Source organism: Dromaius novaehollandiae, chromosome 5, assembly GCF_036370855.1.
Source record: "Dromaius novaehollandiae isolate bDroNov1 chromosome 5, bDroNov1.hap1, whole genome shotgun sequence".
Taxonomy (NCBI): domain Eukaryota; kingdom Metazoa; phylum Chordata; class Aves; order Casuariiformes; family Dromaiidae; genus Dromaius; species Dromaius novaehollandiae.
The window spans coordinates 7,253,192-7,274,383 of record NC_088102.1 but is presented as its reverse complement, the minus strand read 5'-3'; the positions used below and the strand labels follow the sequence as shown (position 1 = coordinate 7,274,383).

The 21,192-nt window shown below is 38.1% G+C and overlaps 1 protein-coding gene across 1 annotated transcript in view; it reads right to left on the bottom strand.

Moving 5' to 3' along the window:
- The window catches only part of LRRC9 (leucine rich repeat containing 9), a 43,413-nt gene extending 24,831 nt beyond the window's left edge, over positions 1 to 18,582 (bottom strand). The window contains exons 1-13 of the mRNA XM_064513512.1: positions 18,529 to 18,582; positions 16,865 to 17,083; positions 16,153 to 16,293; positions 14,704 to 14,767; positions 13,996 to 14,066; positions 12,807 to 12,989; positions 11,169 to 11,324; positions 8,982 to 9,190; positions 7,896 to 8,027; positions 6,148 to 6,324; positions 3,528 to 3,645; positions 2,041 to 2,176; positions 715 to 861 (exon numbers count right to left, since the gene is read on the bottom strand). Coding sequence (XP_064369582.1) covers positions 715 to 861; positions 2,041 to 2,176; positions 3,528 to 3,645; positions 6,148 to 6,324; positions 7,896 to 8,027; positions 8,982 to 9,190; positions 11,169 to 11,324; positions 12,807 to 12,989; positions 13,996 to 14,066; positions 14,704 to 14,767; positions 16,153 to 16,293; positions 16,865 to 17,083; positions 18,529 to 18,582 — 1,807 coding nt within the window. The remainder of the gene's footprint in view (positions 1 to 714; positions 862 to 2,040; positions 2,177 to 3,527; positions 3,646 to 6,147; positions 6,325 to 7,895; positions 8,028 to 8,981; positions 9,191 to 11,168; positions 11,325 to 12,806; positions 12,990 to 13,995; positions 14,067 to 14,703; positions 14,768 to 16,152; positions 16,294 to 16,864; positions 17,084 to 18,528) is intronic.
- Positions 18,583 to 21,192: the final 2,610 nt, after the last annotated feature.

Sequence of the window (21,192 nt, the reverse complement as noted above, 5' to 3'; positions counted from 1 at the left end):
AGACAGCTCTCCCGCACTGCTTTCACTGCTGCAGTGTCCAAAACTACTCCATCATATTACAGTGTGATCACCTTCGAAATTGGCTTCCATTTCTTCCCTTCTAAGAAACCAGAAGCAATCCCAGCTCCTATATAAAGAGACAGATGTTGCTCCCTGTTAGAGAGTTTGAAAGGCACATCAGCGTGAACAGGTAAAACTATTACTCAGTTCCCACTCTGCATCCTCTTGAGAAAAAAAAGGGTAAAGCAGAATCCATCACTCACATGATTAAAGGATTTAATTTGCATAATTATAACAGTGTATTTCTCAGCATTATCTGTTTTTATTTTGCTTAAAAATAGTGCCTGTGGATCTGTGAAGATCTGTGTGGTATGTGTACATCAGCCCTTTCCAACACTCATTCAATCCTGCTATACAAAGATAGAGCAAGCATGAAACTACATGAAGTAGGCTACTCTTAGTGTGAACTAAAGGCTAAATAGCAGTGTGGCACAACTTGCTTTCACTTTATGAACTAAACTAACATGATATTTATTAAGCTGGGGAACTTCTTGCTTGTCGTTGTCTTTGAAAACATGCATTTCAGCTGAGCAGAGACTGCCTTCTGAGGAATCAAATTGCTTGACACAATCCAAAGTACATGAAAGATGATTTTGGAATACAAATGTTGATTTAACCTTAACTTTATGCTAACAAGTGCCTACAGATACATACTATTGTCAGAAGCAGATGTATCACTTTCTAGGCATTTCCATGGCCTGAATACTGAATTAGCCTCTGGGTAGTTGACTTGACAGATGGGATTCATTGCACAAACCGGAGTACTGTGGCCAAGGAAAACCTTTGCAATTATCACTTTCCCTAAGTGCAGGACGAAAAGACAGTTAATAGTAATGCTTCTAATTCTAGCTTGGGAGCAGGATAATAAAACAATGGTGCTTAGTGCAATAAGGAGCAGGCTACATCTTGGGCTGGCAGATGAATGGTCTAACAGGGATCTATGCTTTACATATATGTATTTATATATATAATACATATTTAAATATATTATGATTCTGTGTTTATGCTTTTCATGAAACAAATACATCTGGGAGGAAAAAAATGATTACATAGTGAAATTCAACATTTATACCTGGGTAATATTAAAGCCAGTGAAATCAGAAATATAAGTAATTTCACAAGCAGTGGAACCAATGAAGCTAGGTATCCTTCAGACTTGTGTCTTCCAACTGTTTTTTTTTCCACACTGTAGTAAACCGAGCTCCCCCACGCTCTTTATGATACTCACACCAAGCAAAAGATAGTATGCGCAGTGGCTAGCCTAGAGCTTTATATATGGTGACAGACTGGCCAGGAAGTCTATGCTGACTGTCCTGTTGGCTGATGTTAAATGAACCTTAAGAAAGCTGAGAAATGTCTCTTTCCTGCCTTGGGAGGAGGAGAGGTAGGAGGAGAGGAAGTGAGAGGAGAGGTGTCCTAATTTAGGTTAAGTCACAGTTCCACAAAAGTTGTGAATGGTTAATTACCTTTGAGAGTGCTAAACCTCTTTCAAATTTGGATGGAATCTGATGATTCCTAAGCCACTGTGGTGACAGAGTCACACAGCATGAATGCCTATCCCTTGTCTTTAGGAAACCAGGCTAAAAAGAGATTGGCTGCTATTTTTCCCTTCAGTGTCCTGCTCTGGACATGGGTTAGCCCAACATATTTGTGCCTCTCCTCACCCTCCCCTTTCTGTGAGATGTTGGATCCAGAAAAGATTAGACATATCTAATTATTTCTCAGATGAAGACATCACCCACAGACGTTTCAAACTCATCTGGGAATTCACTCCCAGCAGCCCGAGTGCTTTGTAGGGCTTCCTAACAAACAAAAATGTCACTCGATTTCAGCAAAGTTTCTGAGTTCCCTTCAAGGCTGCATATGCTACCTCATGACCACCTATAGTATTTACAAAATGTCCTTAGACTTAAAACACAAGATACAGCAATCACCGATACAAGGCCGTCAATTTTGTATCTTTCCAAACTTTTGATTTACCATGCTTGAATGACTCCACAGGATCACTGCTGTTTTTGCCTTCAGCTTTGGCCTGTTGTTTCAAAAACTCTATTCTGGGGCATTCACAGATGCTTAGACTGTTACAGAGAAGAACAGCTTCCTTTGTGTTAGGCAACTGCAAAGATTAAAGCAAGGTCCAAGTATTAAGACTATTCCTTAAAAATTTCAACGATTTTAAGCAGCAGGAAAATATACCCATGAATTTTTAAAAGGGATGGCAGGAGGGAAAAGTGAAGAGTGAACAACAACAAAATAGGTTCAACAGAGTAGGAGAAATAGACAAGAAAATCAGACTGTTAGCTCTTTGGGACAGGGACTATCCTCCTGTATGCTTGTATAGCATGTTATGCCATGGCAAGTAATCTCAGTGGGAGCTCTGAAAACTAGCAAGATTTAAACAAAATAAAGCAGAACAGTATAATAAACACTATACCTGAAGATACAATCTTGCCACCCAAAAATCTGATCTCTTGCAGGTGTGCAATAGGTTGGAAAGAGGAAAAAGAGAAAAATGGAGACTAGAGAAGGAAGAGCTAGCCTCAATTAATTCTATTTTCTACTCTCTTCCTTCATAAGTCAGAATGAAAATTCCTTATCCAAAACCACATTTTTTCTATTTCTAAATTCTCTTCTTACACATCATGAAATCATGTATTTCTTCCATTTGGCTATTTTTCAGTCTGAAGGTGGAAGGGGTCACTGTGACAGGACTGACTGTTCTTAGGGTTATGAACAGGACTAGAATGGGCTGACAAATAGGATCTGTGACAGCAGGGACCTTACACTTAGAGTTAAGCATCTGGGGATATCAGAAATAAATGCACAATGTTTCAGTTTAGGATTAAGGACAAAAGGAGGCAGTGATTTAGAATTAGGAGTAGGTTTGTAAGACAGGACCCAGGATGCTATATGACTAGAACTGAGACTAAAAGAGCTGAAAACCCATGCTAGACTTTGTGCTAGCACTGGCAAGGAGGAAGAACAAAGTAGTAAAACAATATTGTGTGCAAAAAAACACAAATGAAAATTATAAAATAAATGACTGGAAAAAGCAAAGACCCAATGTGTTCCACAGTAAGCAAATACAGGTGATGCAGCTGTTTTTGTGGAGTCTTCCAAACTAACCTTGCATCAGTCCCTGCAAACTCTATCTGGGGCACTGATGAGAAGTGGTGAGTGAGAAGAGACAATCTGCAACAAAAAGGGAATGGACAAAGAAAGGAGAAGAGGAGGGAAAAACTAGAAAAGAACTAATCATGCCTTTGCTGCGGATGGTGTAAAGATGGGAAGAATGAAGCAGATGTTGCATGAAGAAATAAGATAAGAAGAGAGGAAGAAAACAGAAGAAAAATGAATAGGGAAACAATAAAAGGAGAGAGGAAAAGACAGCAGGACTTTTCTGTCTGCTCTCTGCTGTGCTATCTGTTACTAAACAATAGCATTCTTCTGTCCATAATCCAGCATACCGTATGCACTTCCAGACTCTGGAAACCATCCTCCAGTATTTGTAGCAGCTGCTTTTCTTTAACTGGCAATTCAGGGTTAAATACATAAAAGAGATAGTCCACCTTCTCTTTGTAGTTTCTTAATAAAAAAAAAAAAAATAGGCAAAAAAAAAAATAGGGAAAGGTTTTCATTACTCTGTTGCAAAAGCAGGCAAAAGGCAAGAATAGACATTCTGCCCAGATAAAGTTTATGCATTGCACAATATTCACTAATAATAATTGATAGTAATCAATACAAATTCCATAATATTGATGTTCACAGTGTTATACATTAAAGATCACTTGTAAGACAAAATTGTTTTTTCCTGCCTCTCTATAATCAGTAAGAATAGCCTCCATTTCCTGTACCATATAAAAAGATCTATTTTCATTTGCTTCTGAAATAGTAAGTCTTTACTTTGCTGAAGATCCCTAGCTGTAAGGTAGCAGTAGCCTGAGGGGAAAGAGAACAGCAGAATCTATGTTGACAGCACATCCAGAACTCTGTGTGAATACCACATAATTGATAACTGTTCCTTTCTCCTTGAAAAAATTAGTCTATAAAAATGCCACTTCTGGTGACTTACCATACTGCAGCCTGAGTGTCAGCAGGTTAGCATGAGGATTTGATTAATTCCTGCAGGATTTCTCTGCCAAAATGAGCATCAGACCTTCAGGTTTCATCTTAAGAACAGTGTTGAATAAAAGCATGGACAGATCCCTATATAGTTCCTTGGAAATGAGTAGGCTTCTCAGGGCATGAACTGCCTAAGACCTGCTCAAATGGGCTCTAATACATATGCATGGATCTAATCTGGCTAATCCATACTAGGAGCTAATACAGTTAGATAGTCTTCATTCAGACGGGATGATAACCTACTAGCATGACACAGGCTGCACTGGGGAGCTTCCTGAAAAGTTTTGTTCTCTCTAGGTAATAAAAAGACCCCCCAAAACATTAGCTGCTGTCAAAAATCTAACTTCATTCTGGCCGGAATGAAGTGCAGGATGTGGGTAGTTGAATTGTCTGATACAGATTACTATCTGTAATAATCCAAGGTAAAGTTATAAGACAGACAGTCATTTTACGTTTGCAGCCTCATGTAAAGGAGACCACAGGGTGAACAAATTTGTTTCACATTGTACTGGAATGGACTCAGTGCTCTCACAAGCTGAACAGTAGTGTTTCAGCTATGGAGGAACTCACTTTTAAAGATCTGTAAGAAAAAAATTGGAAGGTAGTAAGATCCACACCAGACCACCTCTGTCCATCTCTGAATGTTTATCATGGCTATACAGTTCTCAGATCCAAAAAAGAAAAAAAAAATGCATCTTGAGTCACGTCATGCCATTAGTTGAAACAGTGCATCTCAGAAGGGGCATGCACTGAATCCCAGGAAATTTGTTTTGAGCATAAGAGCTAAAATGTCCTGAGCTCAGTGGGCACTCTTGTGACCCAGCTGCTGTCCCTCAGGGAGATAAGATTTTGCTTTCATGATTGACAAGGTCTTCCAGCTCCTTCCAAGTTCACAGCTCTGCAGGAGCTATCAGCCAGAAGACCCAGTCTGATTTACAAATGATAAAATCATGTTTCTCTAAATGGCAGCTTCTGGCTTTCAGGACCTACTGAACTGGAAGCTATGTCCTGACTTTTTCACCCTCTATGTTGAGCACCATGGGTTTATATTTAATCTGTTTTATTCTTCTATACACACACACGTGACACACACATTTACATATATAAATGTTCACACATATATAGTAAATGTACATAAAAAGACAAAAAGTACCACATTAATTGTAATAATAGCAACCATAACTTACATAAATACAGACACATCAAGTCAGGAAACTGCTCAGTATGCAAAGAAAGCACTGGATGCCACTGGGGTTCTGTCTCATAGCCACAAGTGGGCAACCAGGTGCGCTAAGACCATTGCTCCACTGCTGACAGTTCTATGAGCTGCTTTGGATGGATGGTTCCCAGTGCTTACACTAAAGATCGTGGCTGCATCAGGAGTCTCACACTGAGTCTTGGAAGGAAGTGAAATAAATGACTACAATTACACAAATTTCAAAAGTTGAGATCTGCATAGAAAAAACCTGCACTCATCTGTAGGGATACAAATTCACCTAGTGATGGTCCTAACAGATATATGCATGTGCCCTCCTGTGATACAGATCAAATACAGATGCACATGTACCTGGGTGGGCCTTTTTTATTGGTGGTGGTGGTTTTGCATTGTTCATCTATTACTGCTTTCAGAAATCTGGCCATTCATGACAATATTTACTCTGCTTTCACAACCATATTAGGAGCAGATGAGATAAGACCCAGATTATAACACCACAAATTTGAACCAAGTCTCATGACTGGTATTTTCTACTAAGCTATAGACATCTGATGACCTTGAGCCAGTCATAGAAACAGGAGGCATAGGGACTTTGGGGAACTTCAAGCCACCTTTACCTAGGTAAAACTTCTTAGCAATGCTAAATTATGTGATGCTTTGCAAAACAGATCTATCCTTTGAAATCATGAGGTTTCTTTTGTTCACATACCAGTCCTATACTAAAGAGCTCTTAAAACTTAGACACTTACTCTGCTGCACTGAAAACTTCTTTCTCCAGAAACATTTGAAACTTCTCTTCAAATTTCAGCCTCAGAATTTGATTGTGCACTCTAAAGATGCGATTTACTTTCACTCCCATGATACCATATGTTCTGAAGTCCCAGAAACAATACCGTGCTTGAATTAGATCACAACAGTAACTAAACCTGTGTGTAGAGGAGAGCACTAAGTTAATAATATCTTCTTCTGTTTTTGCACTGAATTTTTCAATGCAATCTACACCATTTTTTCTGTTTACTATTCAAAAGAAAGAATCACAAGCCATACCTCTAGCCTGTTTCATTTTGTTATAATTTTGTTCTCTCAACTGGAGACAAATAAGTTTACCTCGTTTCATTCAAATATTGCATTTGAAATTAAGCATCAAGCATCAATATTTAATTATATGTGATTCACTATGTTTCTTTTCTCTATTTGCACTAAAACACTCAAGGGCTGATCATGTGCTGGAGAATTCACAGTCTTCAAGACATCTCTCTATTCTCATTAGTCTGGACCTACTCATCTGAAAAGCTGTTGTATTTAAAATCTGTTTAAATCCTTCCTCATTATGCAAATGAGCAGTTCCCCCATATTCAATACAATCATGCATAAAACAAGCATGGTTTGTGAGAACCTACAGAGGTTTCTACGGTCAAACTTGAGAAAGGAGGGGTGGTCCTCTGGTTAGCCCAGAATCTAGGAGCAGAAACCCAGTATTCTCTTCCACCACTTATTTCCTTTGGTATACAAGTCAAGTAACTTAATAAATCCTTGCCCCCTTTCTCTGCCTCTGAACAGGAAGATAATAAACTCCTGTACTTCCAACTGGTACTGCAAGATTCCTTAAAGATTATGAGGTAGTCTGCCATCTTTGAAAAAGAAACAAAATCTAGAAATGCAGCAGGCTCCCTCCTTTTTCCATCAGTGGAAGGTTTTCTTAAAGGAGAAAAAAGATATGCAAAGTAAAAATTTTTACTACAACTAATAAAAACATTGCTCTTTCTCAAAAAGATTATGTGTTAGGATTATTGATGCAAACACCTTTGGTCTGGCCTTCAGCCTTACCAGAATCATTTATTAATTTCTCCTCACCAAAACAAAAAGATCCTTAGCTTGAGAAAGTGGCATTAAAAGTAGAATGCTATTTAAAAACAACTTCAGATGGAACCTGTAAGCACAGAACTACCTGCAGCTCCAACAAACATCCCTGAAAGCAAAAAAAGGGCATAGCTGAGGTGGACAAGCTTGGAGTACTCAAGCAGAAAACAGTCCTTGAAATACTGCCAACCTAAATTTCAATCTCCCTTCAACAGAGTATCAAGGTTATTCATACGAAGATTAGGTAAGCAGTTTCTAATGCATCTTTACAACAAGCAAAGCTGTCTAGGAACTTAGAATAATCACTATCGCTGTCATTAAAAAGCTATTGGGTAGCTTGGTTATTCTTTTTTCTTCCTTTTATTTTAAAATCAGGGGCTTCATATATGGGCAATGAAGAATAAAGGCAACAAATAATCAGTCTCTGTAGACTCAAAGTCTCAGCCTAGTACATAGCCAAGAGAAGGAAAGGGGAGAGTGTGTTTCCTTTCTCACCAGCTGTCTGTAAATGGAATCTAAACGGAGCACTGATGCTTCAGAACACTCCAAATCCTTGTAATAAATTTGCTTTGTTAAAAATGATTGACTTGGAATCATAAGAAACAGGGTTTAAGTTGGAGTATCTCAAACAGTTTACCAGGGATTATTTGATAAGCCTTCTTCAATGCGAATGTTTCCCACTGTTTCCAATTCCATCAACAAGAACTGTACTACCAAGTCAAAACTCTTCTTCTTTTTCTTAATTTCCATTTCATAATTTTTTTCAATTCTGCAAAAGAAACAATTTTTCTTGGAACAGCATAACAACACGACATGAGTTAATTTTGCTTTTTTCTAAAAGAGTGAATATAGACAAATGTATAATGACAGAACTATTTATTTTTTAAAATCTCAAAGTGTTGGATTATGCCAGATTACAACTGTGGATAGTAAGATCCTGTACTGATTCCTCACAGCAAGCTTCCTCCACTTCAGCCCCAACGTTGTGCTGTAATCCTTAATTTAAGGGAATTACCTCTTGGAATAAGAGAATTTATTAGTTTGCTATTTAATATTCATAGACATGTGAGTCTAAATTGCAGCACTAATGAAACCCTGCTGGACTTGGGTACAGTGAGCCACCAGACTGAGATTAGTGACAAGTCAAGGCAACAGATTTCACAGAGCTTCAGACCTGTGCTGACATTCAACACTAGGTCTGTGGCATCACTGATATCATCCACATGTCCTATTTCAGGGGTTTATATTGCATATAATCCTTGTACTAGCCATTGCCTTTAGGCTAAATTTCACTCATGAAGTTCTAAGCCATAATTAAAAATTATAAACTATTAAAATCATGTTGGAATTAAAGAAAAAAATCACAGCATTTTGCTGGATCTCTGTAATGTTTAAAGGCCCAGAAAACTTTTCCAAGCACTTTTCCAATAAAACTATCCATCCCAGATATTTTGTTCAATCCTTTTCCTATTTACTGAGATCCCCAGCAACAAGTTTTGTAATAGGAATATTTGTCTGCTAGCAACTGGACTAAATCCAATAATTTACATCACATAAGAATTGCCACTTCAATGACGTTTGCAGTATTCACAGTTTGGACCCCTCTAAAACAAATGTGAGACAAGCTCCTACTCCAGTCTCCTAACTACCAGCTACCATCACACTCAATTATTAATGTTTGAAAACATCAAATTATTATTCTCATACAATTCACTAAACATACTCATCCAGTTTTCTATTCCAGAATGTTATTCTTTCCTTCAGGGCATTTATTTTTTGTAAGAATGCCTTTTCAAGATCGGACTCTTCAGCAGCCTTATCTGCATCATCACTGTCATGAACTGAAGTTTCAGTTTCCAGATTCTTACTTTTTTGAGATTTATTACTTGATGTTTCACCCAACATTTGCAGCTCTGCCAGTTCACATTCCAGCTGACAAAAAGAATGCATCAGGATTCAGAGGCAAGAGGTTAACTTAAAGTATGGCATGAAAATTATCTTATTTATGTTCTCTCAAAAGATAAGTACTCTAGATGTGTACTAAAAAGCATACCTGAAAACATCAGATCAGAAAATCAGTTTTATAAATTCATACTCTTAATTTGTCAGTAGAAAAAGCTCAATTACTTGGCCAAAAGGACAGCTCTGCTCTGAGCAACTACACATACTCTTCTATCGTATCCTGGCTGAAATCCTCATCCTATGCCCATCAATTAGACCACTGTGTCACTCATGCAAGACTGATCACTTAACATGACTTCATTATGATGCAAGCCTCAGCAAGGAAAAGAGTTAGAAGGCACAGTTAACATGGAACTGCAACTCTTCTAACTTCAAACAGCTAACAGCAGGGATGATCTCTCTCTCCATGTTTGATCACTGGTATAATAACTACTGATTGCTGAGTAAAAAAAAAGTTAAAATCCTTCCTGTGTTCTTTGCTAAGAGGTAATCTTCTGGGTTAATCAAGCCACTCTACAGCTGAGACAGTTAAAACAAGAGAATAAACTGCCTCTCATGCCTTTTCAATAACAAGCAAGGATTTGGCTCCTAAAACTTCCATAAAACACTTCTTAAAGAAAGGAACTTATCTCATCCTGCCTACACATCCCAATGTGAACATTATTTTAAATATTCACATACATACCAATTATGAGCACTTCTCCTGTCAAAGTGATAATGTCACTGAAGCACACGCCTGCATAGGCATGTCAGCCTGATACATGGTAAACAACAGGAGGAAGACAGGACAATAAGGGAATTAGCCTGACCTGGCAAGAGATCTCGGTCTGTTGACTCTTGATCAAAATATTTGAAGGGGCCAGATTTATGCAATCAGCAATATGTTTTTCAGTTATTTGTCTGTAGACACATGTGAAAAGAGCTCACTCAGAGTGCATTGAAGACCTTCTTGGAATGTTTACAAAATGCTGTATATACAATCTGTGATATAGACCTTTTCTTTTTAGAATTGTTGATGTTGTACTGATGCAACCACAACCTGACTCTGATCCATTATGTTGCTTATACTGTTCTTAAAGAAAGGGCTAACTCATCAGCTGGAAATCAAAAAAAGAGTAACTGTAGACCTGGGTGATAAAGATCTTTCCAACCTGCAGAAGTTTTCTGTATCAGAATGAACACAGACCTTTCAGAAATTCTCATGGTACCAAATAGAATAAGCAATATTCAATCTGGGAACTCATCAGGGAAGTTCAAGGCAAACATCTGAGCTGGATAAATAAAAGCAGCAACTTGAAATTCAGTTTACCACACTAGATGAGTATCCTACCCAGTCTGCTGGATTTCTAAGCTTTCCATCTTGGGGCCATTCCATTTAAAAGCCCAGTGGTCAAGGCATTTACCTAAGGCATGAGAGACTAGATTCAAGTAATTATGAACCTGGCAGAATTTAGACTGGAAATGTATCCCTCACAATACATTAAATGTCCTAGACACTTAGCTTTTGGCTGTTCTGAAGAAGAGCTATCTTTCCAGCAGAAACTCTGTCTTACAAACCCCTAGATTACAAAGATTAGTAAAAACTGATGTTTTCAGAAAATATTTAAAGGTAAGTTTTATCAAGTTTTCTCACAAAGAGAAATTTCAATTATGAAAATTCTTTCCTATAGCTAAATATGAGTACAAACTGCTTGATGTTAATGAACCTGGAACTAAAATAATTTAAGTCTCTAAGACGACCAATTTTTTTTAAAAAATTAAGATTTTAATTTACATCAATGAGTCAGTTAGGTTGTAAGTATTCTGGGCTAAGTTACACATCTACTCCAGACAGAATTTGAATGAATGAACCTATTAAAAGAATGTTAACATCCAGGAATCCATCATTCTTCCCAATAGTTAATGTTATTTCTTCTAAGTGTTGACATTTCAAGCTACTTAAACTTACATGTTTTATGCTGCAGCTGAGTAATTTTATCTTATTTTCTGGCAAATTCTGCAATTTACTTTTGCTTTCTTTTAGCTTTTCAAGCTCGTCATGGAGCTGTCTATGAATGCTTTTTACATGCATGTTATAGTACATTTTTTTTTTCATAACTGTGGTCTTTAAAAATGAAAAACAGAAAATTATTCACCAGTTATTAGCAAGATGCAACCATTCACGTATCCTATTTCTGAAGAATACAATAAATCATAGCATTATTGTTACATATATTCCATTATCATTTTTAGAGATAATTTCAAATATAGCATACTTCATTTTGACTGTATTTGAACATCAACCATTGGATTGTGCCTTGCTATGAACATGCTTTTATAATTTAATAACAAACTAAAAACACTCACTTTTGTAATCCACTGTTTGTATGAACACTGTAATTAAGAAGTTTATACTGTAATTAAAGATCAAACTAAGAACTCATTCCACATGCTTCAGTTAGCTCTGGTCTATATCCAAACACTGTTCGATAACATTATTAAGAAAATGAACTCAGTGTTCTGGATAAATCAACAATCATACTTCTCATTTGAGAACAGTTGCTGTTGTGAATGCTTCCTCTCATGTGTCTCAACTTTTGTCTCCAAGAACTCCTTTTTCTGAAGTAAGGTAAATTAACTGCAACATGTTTCTGCAGCCATATGGGTCCCAACAACTACACAAAGAAGGTGGAGACTAAGTATTCCACATCAAAATACATTATATGACTTATTTCACTAAAAAGTGGATTCCATTCAGAAAGTTTTCTCCTATGCTTGTAAGTATCAAATTAAATTCGGCATGATTTAGAAATGCTCTTCTTCGACAGCAAGACACGTGAAAATAACTCCATTACAAGATAAGCCAATCAGAACATTAATCTGTAACATTTTTTGTAGAATACTTGGGATCTCTGAAAACACAAGATCTGCCTCCGTGATTTCAGTGAATTATTTCACGTCCTTTAGTCCCACATGGTTTTGATATTAGGTTATTAGTACATAAAATGACTAACAAGTTCTTTGTTTTAAATATGACTTCATACACAATTTTTTTTTGCCTTTTTAGCTTGATATTGAATAACAGTAGCCCAAAAATGTTGCCAGTCAATGAAGAGTGCTGGCATTACGTAATAGATTAATTAAAAAATTTATTTGATAATAACTGTGTACTTTCAGTTTTTAGTGAGACAAAATGTCTTATTTCAATACACTAACATCCAGGAAAAAAAAAAGTGTCCAATACTACAGCCCATTGGAAATACTCAAAAAACATGGATTACAACTCCTGAAGTTGCAAGAGTCCAAAATATTACATAAACAGTTTTCTAAACCCTTAAACTTTAGGTTTTCCTTTTTCCTTTCTATTGTGCATAGTGGTGTTTTTTTTCCTTTTTTTTTCCCCCTCCAAAACTCAGAGTCTCACATTATCATCCCATTATCAAAAATTTCAAGATCCATGACAAAACTCAAATTTTGACAACATAACATAGTACTAAGCAGTAACACAAGGCACCCATCTTGGCTGAAAGACATGCAGTGGAGCTCATCAGCAGTAATGAATTCATTCATACTTCTGGTGCACCTGCGAAGTAAAGTGTGAACTTACTTCTGCCAGAACCTTGATTTCCCTCTGAGATACGTCACATGTATCAAGCCTTTGAAGCTGAGGTATATGATAGAGCACGTGGATAGCATAATTACGGAGAAGACAAACAGGGTTGGGCCCATACTGAGGATCATTTAGGCCCAAATCTTTTAAATTAGGTAGTCTTGACAAATTAGTGAGCTCCTGAAAAACAATGAAAATGCTACAACAACATGCCAATACTCTTTATTTTAAAAAGCCCAATTTTAGCACTAAGACCAACCGCAATTTTAGTTATAAGGGTTTATAAGGAATGAAGAATACATCAGGAAAGAGGGAGGAAGGAAGGTAGTACAGATGCAGGAGCATTTGTGAATATGGCCTTGTGCAACCTTGCATATCTTTTAAGATTCACATAGAGCTTTGGAGATTCACTTGTTCTGATGGTTGCACAAATTCTTGAAAAAAACAAAATAAAACCGTTCACCAAAAGAAAGCGATGGATATTTGGGAAATGAAGTTCAGTCTCTGTGAAGAAATAACTCTAGAAAAGTGACTGGTCCTCAAAATCCTGACTTGATCTTTCTCATGCTTGAAATAAAAATGTCAGACCACTGACACCAAAACTTTCAAAATCCTGAATGCTCCACAAAGCTCAGATTTAGAGCGCTTTCACAAACACCAGGAAAAACACAAAGGGCTACGTGCCTGAAGTGCGAAATGGTCAGGTAAATATCATTATGGCTAGTTTAACATTCTCAATGCCCAGGACAAATTCACTAATCATTTGTATAATGCCTGCCAATATCTTATGAATCCTGCCACTTGACATATATATTCTCAAACTTAAGATGTCACTTGTGATAACTTTTTTTTTTTTTTAAACACACATTTAGTGTAATATATTTTCTCCTCCCTGTTCAAGACTTATAACTTGACCACACCGGGCAGGAAGCATAAAAGAGCTGCAAATGCACAATGAATATTTTCTAAGAAATTTCTAGCCCTTTTTACAAAGAATATTTGGGAACAGAAATTTTTCAAAGAGAGAGATCTAAAAACCTTATGAAAACAGTGAAAGTTAATATTGTATTGCTTTTAAAATCAACTGCTGTCACAGCTGTGTGTTATGGGTTCTCTAATATCATAAATCAGGTCTTTTCTAGTAACAATTAAAAACGTCAAAATTAAATGTGAAGTCTGAACATACCTTGCAGGAAGATAGTTTGTTCGCAGAGAGGTTTAATATTTCTATTCGTATATTGAAGTCCAAGCAACTTCCTAAAATTAGACACCAATATAAACAACAATTAAGAAAAACTATTTGCATTGTCCATTTGGATATCTGCATTTTCATCCTGTGGATTAGTTTTAATCACATAACCCCCCCCCCCCGCCCCCAAATGCATACTTCATTAACACAAACAATTACATCAAACGTAGTATATGATTTTCCATTTTCACTTAAAGAGCAGGGATAGTATATATACAATTTTTTATTTTATTTATTTATTACAGATAAAGATAAACCAAGAAAAACAAATAGATTCTCTAGTATCTGTTTAGAAATGCAGGAAGAATTTACATTCCCATAAAAAACAAAAAGCGTGATTTAATCTAAAAGCCCTGTATACTAAAGGCAGTGAACAAGAAAAAAAATATGCATAATATATGCATATCCCACCAATACCTGTATTCTGTCTCCTTTGACATGGCTATAGCAATGACAAAGAGTTTGGTAGAAACAAAGGTGAGCCCTAGGGAGTTTTGACACTGACTTTGGGATGACCAGACATGATTCTGAACCATGCAAGTTGGTAAGAATTTTTTATTAGGAGGGAAAGATCAAACCATGTGCATGAATCCTTGGTGACAGTCAGAATGCACATGCTAGAAATGCCAGACAGACATCACCTACCTATTTTTTCTATCAAGTTTCCAGCGAGGTTGACCTCTTGTAAATTCTGCAGAGTATGTAAGCCCTGTGAATGTTTTAAACAATACAGTTTTAATCTAATACAGCACTGCAAATGCTGAAGAGCCTGTAGGCTAAGAGGCAGATCATTCAAATGTAAAAACAGACTTGACTGGAGTCTAAACAATGTTAGTCTCTGTTTTAAACTACAGCTTTCTTTTGACATGGAAAAGGAGAATATGTATTGCCCAATGGGAATTATCTTAGAAAGTCTTTGTAAATGATACTGCAATGAAAATAAACATAGTTCCCCGCCTCCTTAGTTTCACAACTGTGTATGAGAAACCTAACAGATCATGCCCAATATCATGAGCACCCATTAGCTTTTGACTGCAGCCCATGTCTTGGCTTTGAGATACCATAGCAACTAAATCAGTCATGTCAGTCATTTCTCTCTGTGATGACACTGCAGTTCTTTGCAGTGGGATGCCACTAGTGTTTGTTGTGTACTCTCTAATTAAAAATAATTTTAGAAGCACTCTATTGCTTTTACATTTGTTCTTTGTGAGCCGTAATTCTTAGCTCTCTCCTTTCCTTCCTTCTCTTCATGCCCAGCTTCGTTTTCTCTTTCTTCTTCATGGCCTTCAAGGTTCCTGAAGATCTGCTCTCATTCATCCCTATCAGCATCTCCTTCTGCTCTAACTACCTTTATCTTGGTAAGGTATCTCCCTCCGCCTTCTTTTCATGCTCTTCTAAGGGAAAGAGGACTGAGATGCAGTACTCCTGCCTCCCTGTTGGGGCAGTAAAAATCAGGTATTTCACAGCACCAAGTGGTCTTTTGCCAGAAATGATGTTTATACAGTTCTTCTCCCTTTACATGCTAAAGGGCTGATCACAGAGTTCTCACTTTTTCTGGACTAGCCTCCATTTTAAAGGTTAGCATGAAGAGTACTAATTTTGGGGGAGGGAGGAGGGGAACCAATTATTCATATGACAGCATGAAGAAAAGCCAGGATAAAACTTCTTCTGAATATGAGTTCACCTCTTCAAGAAAAAAAAAATCCAAATACTTCAACCCTTTCAGCACCTGCAACCTAGCATACACTTACTAAAATAAAAACTAAATGGAAATTCTTTCACATAATACTGAAGAGCAGACAAAAATCCACAGTTACAACAAAACGACAACAAAAAAAATCTTTTCCTGCTCAGGGATCATAGAGGTCTTAGAAAATTAATGATTTAATTAACACTGTATATGCAGAAAACTTTAATTTCCAAATAATGTTTCAGCCTTAATTCTTGTGTACTGGAATTTAAAATTGTCTCTCTTGTTCAATAATTCTAAAAAAGAGTCCCACTTGTTAGATACCTTTAGGTACCATACTATTAATATACTATACATTATACAGATTGGAAGGAAATAAATCATAAGAAGGACACCAGACTCACTTCTATATTCTTGATCAGGTTATTATTCAACCAAACTACATTCAGCTTTGTTAGGGCTTCTAGATTTTCAATCTGGGAAATTTCATTGCAATAAAGGTAAAGCTTTTCCAAATTTACACATTTTTCTAGACCGTCTATTTTCTGCAATAGAAGGAGAGGTATTAATTTGCTGCACTGAACAACAAAAAGTCACTCTTTTTATCCATATGCCATCAACTTGCACAGAAAATAGTAAGGTAGCTCCAAATAATTTGAGACCACAGCCACTGAGCAGAATTCTGCTGACTTAGAAACCCTTTCAATTAAGCCCTCAAAGAAAAAGTAATAGAAGCTACAATGTTTCATGATAAATTATGTGTTTTATGTACAGTATTATTTTCACTGAAATATCTTCATCATAATCAGCTTTCTGAAAAAGGTTTCAATGAAATTATTGTAGTTTCAAAAAACATTCTTTCTAATGAAAGAGAAAAAAAAACAACTACAGAGTCCAAAATACAAAAACCTGTAATGTGTAACAGAGGTAATTTTCATCCATGCCTATAATGAGATCTTTGGATACATCAGTAAAGAAGTGCCAGATCCTCACTCCCTCGAATAGCGCCTTGTTCTTTGAACAGATGAAGAAATGCTCATGGAAGAATATGATAATCATTTTAAGGGGCTAAAGTTGGCTAAAGCTGGCTAGAAATAAAATTCATAGTTAACTTACCACTAAACAGCATTCAGCAATCCACAGCTCTCTGAGTAACAGGCAATGCTCCAGGTCTGAAATCTTTTGAATCCTTTGCCCAACAAGAGTGAGTGTGGTCAAATTTGGGAAATATTTCAAGCCTACCATTTTGGGATAACCTGAGAAAAACATCTCCAGTGCTGTTGTTTTTAGTCCCTCTTGATCAACTTTCTCATAAGACAATCCATTACATGTGCACTGGAAATGAAAGGCAACTATTATTCATTTTACATCCATGTTTTAAAAAATACATTATGAAGCAGAATGTCTGACCGTCATTAGAGTCAACTGCTTAAAATCAACTGTGTCTTTTAAAATTTGCTCTGCTCTAAGATGTATTTGCAATTTTGGCCACATTCAGTATATGATGGTTACACAGCTTTCTTCTGCTTACAAAAATAATCACAATTATTGCACGAGTACTTCAAATCAAACCTCAAAATGCACCTTGAATTTAAAACAAAATAATTTTCAGTCATGCTAACTTTAATGAAAACTAAAAACCACCAAAAATGTATAACTAGTATATGTGTGTGTATATGTGCATATACACACACACATATGTGTATGAAAGGGGACAGTGTGCTCTGTCAGTCTTGTAGCGCTTCACTTCTGAAGTGGTTGTATTAAGTAAATATAATAATATAAGCTTTTGGCCAGGAAAAAATAAAAGATGACATGGAATTTCATTAAAGGTGAGATTCAGCTTAAGATTACAACACAAAACATCAGGTATCTACACCCGTGCCCTTTATCAAAGCTCTCATTTTAGTCAACATGAGATCTAACCAATACAGCCAAGGGATCCTGGAAAGCCATTCTGATGTCCAGACAGTACATGTTTACAGTAAGTTGACTCATTCTATATTGGCTAAGGATGGGAGTCAGTTGGCTGCACAGTGTATCCAGTGCTATTTCAGATGCTTTAGGGTATCCTGCAACTGCTGTTCCAGAAGAGTGCAGTCTCCTACACATCCTTTGTAATATCTCCCAGCCCTGTGTGGTGTCTTAGATATCTTGAGGCAGCTAAAATGGCACTGGACAGCTATATCTGTGCAACTGAATTGTATCATAGATTTCTGTTGACTACAATGAGGGCTGAAAAACCAAACGCATATGTAGACAACTATCGGTAGACACCTAAATTAAGATGCCTTACTCTGGAGTTGAACACCATTTTAAAATTCTAAAGACTTCATACTAGGCAAAGTTTTTATCATCTTAGTTAGCCACCCGATTCTGCTCACAACTATGCAATGCCTATGCAAAACATATGAGTGAGTCAAAACTACATGATTTACTTTGATCAAATTTATATCAAAAAAACCCTTATTTTTGTTTCAATATATGAATATTCTGCAAGGTACACCACAAGAAGCAGATACAAAGGGTGAATGGTACCTTAAAATCCTCTTTGAATACAGGTATCTCTCTCCGGAGAGAGTTGCATTTCTGCATCTTAACTACTAGTATGTTTCCATAGCTCTGAAACCTTTAGACCATCATAAACCATTATTAATGCATGCCTTATACCACCTCCAGGATATTCCAGAATAACTAATGTTCTAGCAAACACATACTGATATTTATAAAAGTATTAAAAGTCAGAGAAAATTAAAAACAAATATGAATGAAAAGCTTACCAGCTCCTTAATTATTTCCTCAAGGTTCTGGTCTTGGTTATCACTTTGCATCATCTCTTGTGTTCTCCGTAGTGATTATGCATTTCTTAGTATTTTCTTATAAAAAGGATAGTATAATTATCAGCTGTGTATCCACCCACATAAGTCATAGGAGTTCCAAGCAGTTTGAAAGGAAGATCGAAACTCCTAACAGACTTAGTTCCAAAATCTGTATTTCTCTCTGAATCACGGTGGTGATCACAAAGGAAGAAAATTGAAGATGTCAGGAATATTTAGACTGATTACTTTTTTAACCAATATTTTTATATTCTGAAAGTCTAGAAAGTACTACAGGATAAGCTATTTGCACCACTCCCAGAAGGAAAGATGATGAATAGCACCCACTTATCCCTGTATTGGGTTCAGTAAGTTGTATTTGCACAAAGAACAGAGGTGCAGTATCAATGAACAAATCATTTATAATTCACCAAAAATAATCCTCAGTAAAAGCCTATCTGCATATAGGAAAATATGTCAAAATTCTCTGTACATAATTGAGAGTTGTAACACCTTTGTTACAGTGCTTTTAAAGTAACCACGCAGCTGCTATGATTTATCTTTAGCATTAACAACCTCTTATTAGTATGATCGAGGCAGCTTCTTTCTCCCTCTGAAAGCATTGACACAGTATATTAACCACAGTATGCACAAACTAAACCCAGAAGATCACTTTAGTCACTCTTAATATACCACCACATCACTGCTGTCTTTGAATCCCTGCCACAGCATTTAATGACACACAGCTCCTCTAGCCAGTAATTTAGGACAGGAAACAAAGAATATTTTATCCAGTTACAACAGCTGAGGGAATTACATTAGATGGGAATTAGCTTTTGGGTGGAGGCCGGTTCCTCTAACAGGAGCAGAAGGAAGCAGTTATTTTTTCCGCCACATTCAAAAGACAGCTAATAGCATGGCTTTGCAAGCGTTGCTCCCAGAGCCCTGGCTGTACAGGTAACTTCCACATAATGTAGACCCACGTACTAGTGGCATGTGTTTTGCCCGCTCCTGCCAAGGGTGGATGCCTGCCCCAGGGTGCCTGGCAGGGGCTGGCAGAGGGTGAGGAGGGAAGTGCACCTCACCACAAAGCGGGGCACCTGCGACACCCCAGGCCCCAATCTGCCCTTCGAGGGCACTGAAGCTCAGTGGGCTGCCCTGTAGGCGGACAGGAGTAGGCAATGGGACCAGGACAACCCAGAAGAGGGACAGGCGGAGGATGCCACATCAGGAACCAGGCCGGGCCCCGATCCCCTCAGGGGATCCACGTACCCAACACCCAGGCCCGGGCCCATTGCCCAGAGCACCACCGCCTGCTCACGTCGCCTAGACGACCACCTCGCCCCTCCCACCGGTGGGGCGGTAGCCAACCAGAGGCGAGACGGTGACGCGACAGGATGGGGGGCGGGGCTGAGGAAATGGCGGTTACCTCAGCGAGGGGCGGGGCCGGTGAAAAGCTGGCAGAGTTGGCTCCGCCCCTCCTGCCTGCGCACGCGCACAGCTGCAGCGCGCCCTCCTTCCTGCGCACGCACAGCGCGACCCGTGGCGACGTGAGCCGTCCCCTAGAGGGCGCGCGGCGGCGGTGGCACCACCACCACGAGGCGCGTTGAGGCCTCCTGCGCGCGCGCACCCGCCCAACGGCTGTTTGCCCCCCCCCCGCCCCGTCGGCAGCCCTCACAGAGCGTTTCCTGGCCCTGGGGCTGCCCGGTTGCCCCAGGTCACCCAGGGAAAGGGGCCAGAAGCAGCTGCTCCTTCTGCCCCTTTCACCGTGCTGGGCCAGGGCGCAATGTGCACCAGGCCTTCCCCAGCGCATCCACCTCTGCGATGATGATTTAAGTTCAGCTGCAATGACTTTTTTGCTTTGCTGTCGTCTGGGCAGCGGAGTGTGGCCACTAAGCTGGTTTGCCAAATGTCAGAAAAAAAGGGTTAAAGAGTTTTATTCTGCCCCATGTCTCTCCCAGAGTTGGGGAGGGTGTTGTGTTCGTGCAGTGGTTTATCTTGACACGGCGATGGAAACTGCCAAGCTGCAGCACGGAAGCTTTACTGTGGCTTAGTTTAAATCAATTAGGAATGTGAGTGTGAGATAAAATGGGCCGCCCTTAAACCAAAAGGGCTGCGTTCACTGATCCGTTCACGCTGGATTAATTTTATCAATTTAAGAACAATTATAATTAATTCACTAAATTTATTTTTTTTGCATGCGCTGAGACTGGTTGACATTTTTCAATGGCAGTATTTCTCAGCAGAAAATTGGATTTCTGCTGAAACAAAGGTCATTAAAGATGTCAGGTTTGTGAGTTAAGGAGGTTAATTTGATTAATATTTGCAAGGGTCTCTGTTAAAGTCTTTGTTTTATGTTTGTTACTGTTTTTCATGGAGGGGGAGAAAATTGCTCAAGCAGCTTTTGTAGTTCTAGGAAGGCTGATAAACCTTTTGGTAGCTCTTTACTTGCATTGTTTCTTCATGTCACCAGATGTCCCTCCAATTCCACATAAGGCAGGCAGCTTCCACCCATTTCTGCATTGTAAAAGACGTTCCAGCTGGGTCTTATTTTTCCCGGTCTACAGGTGCAAATTTTCACTTACTCGGAGACAAAAAATACAAATCTCTTTTAGCAGAAGTTTGTAA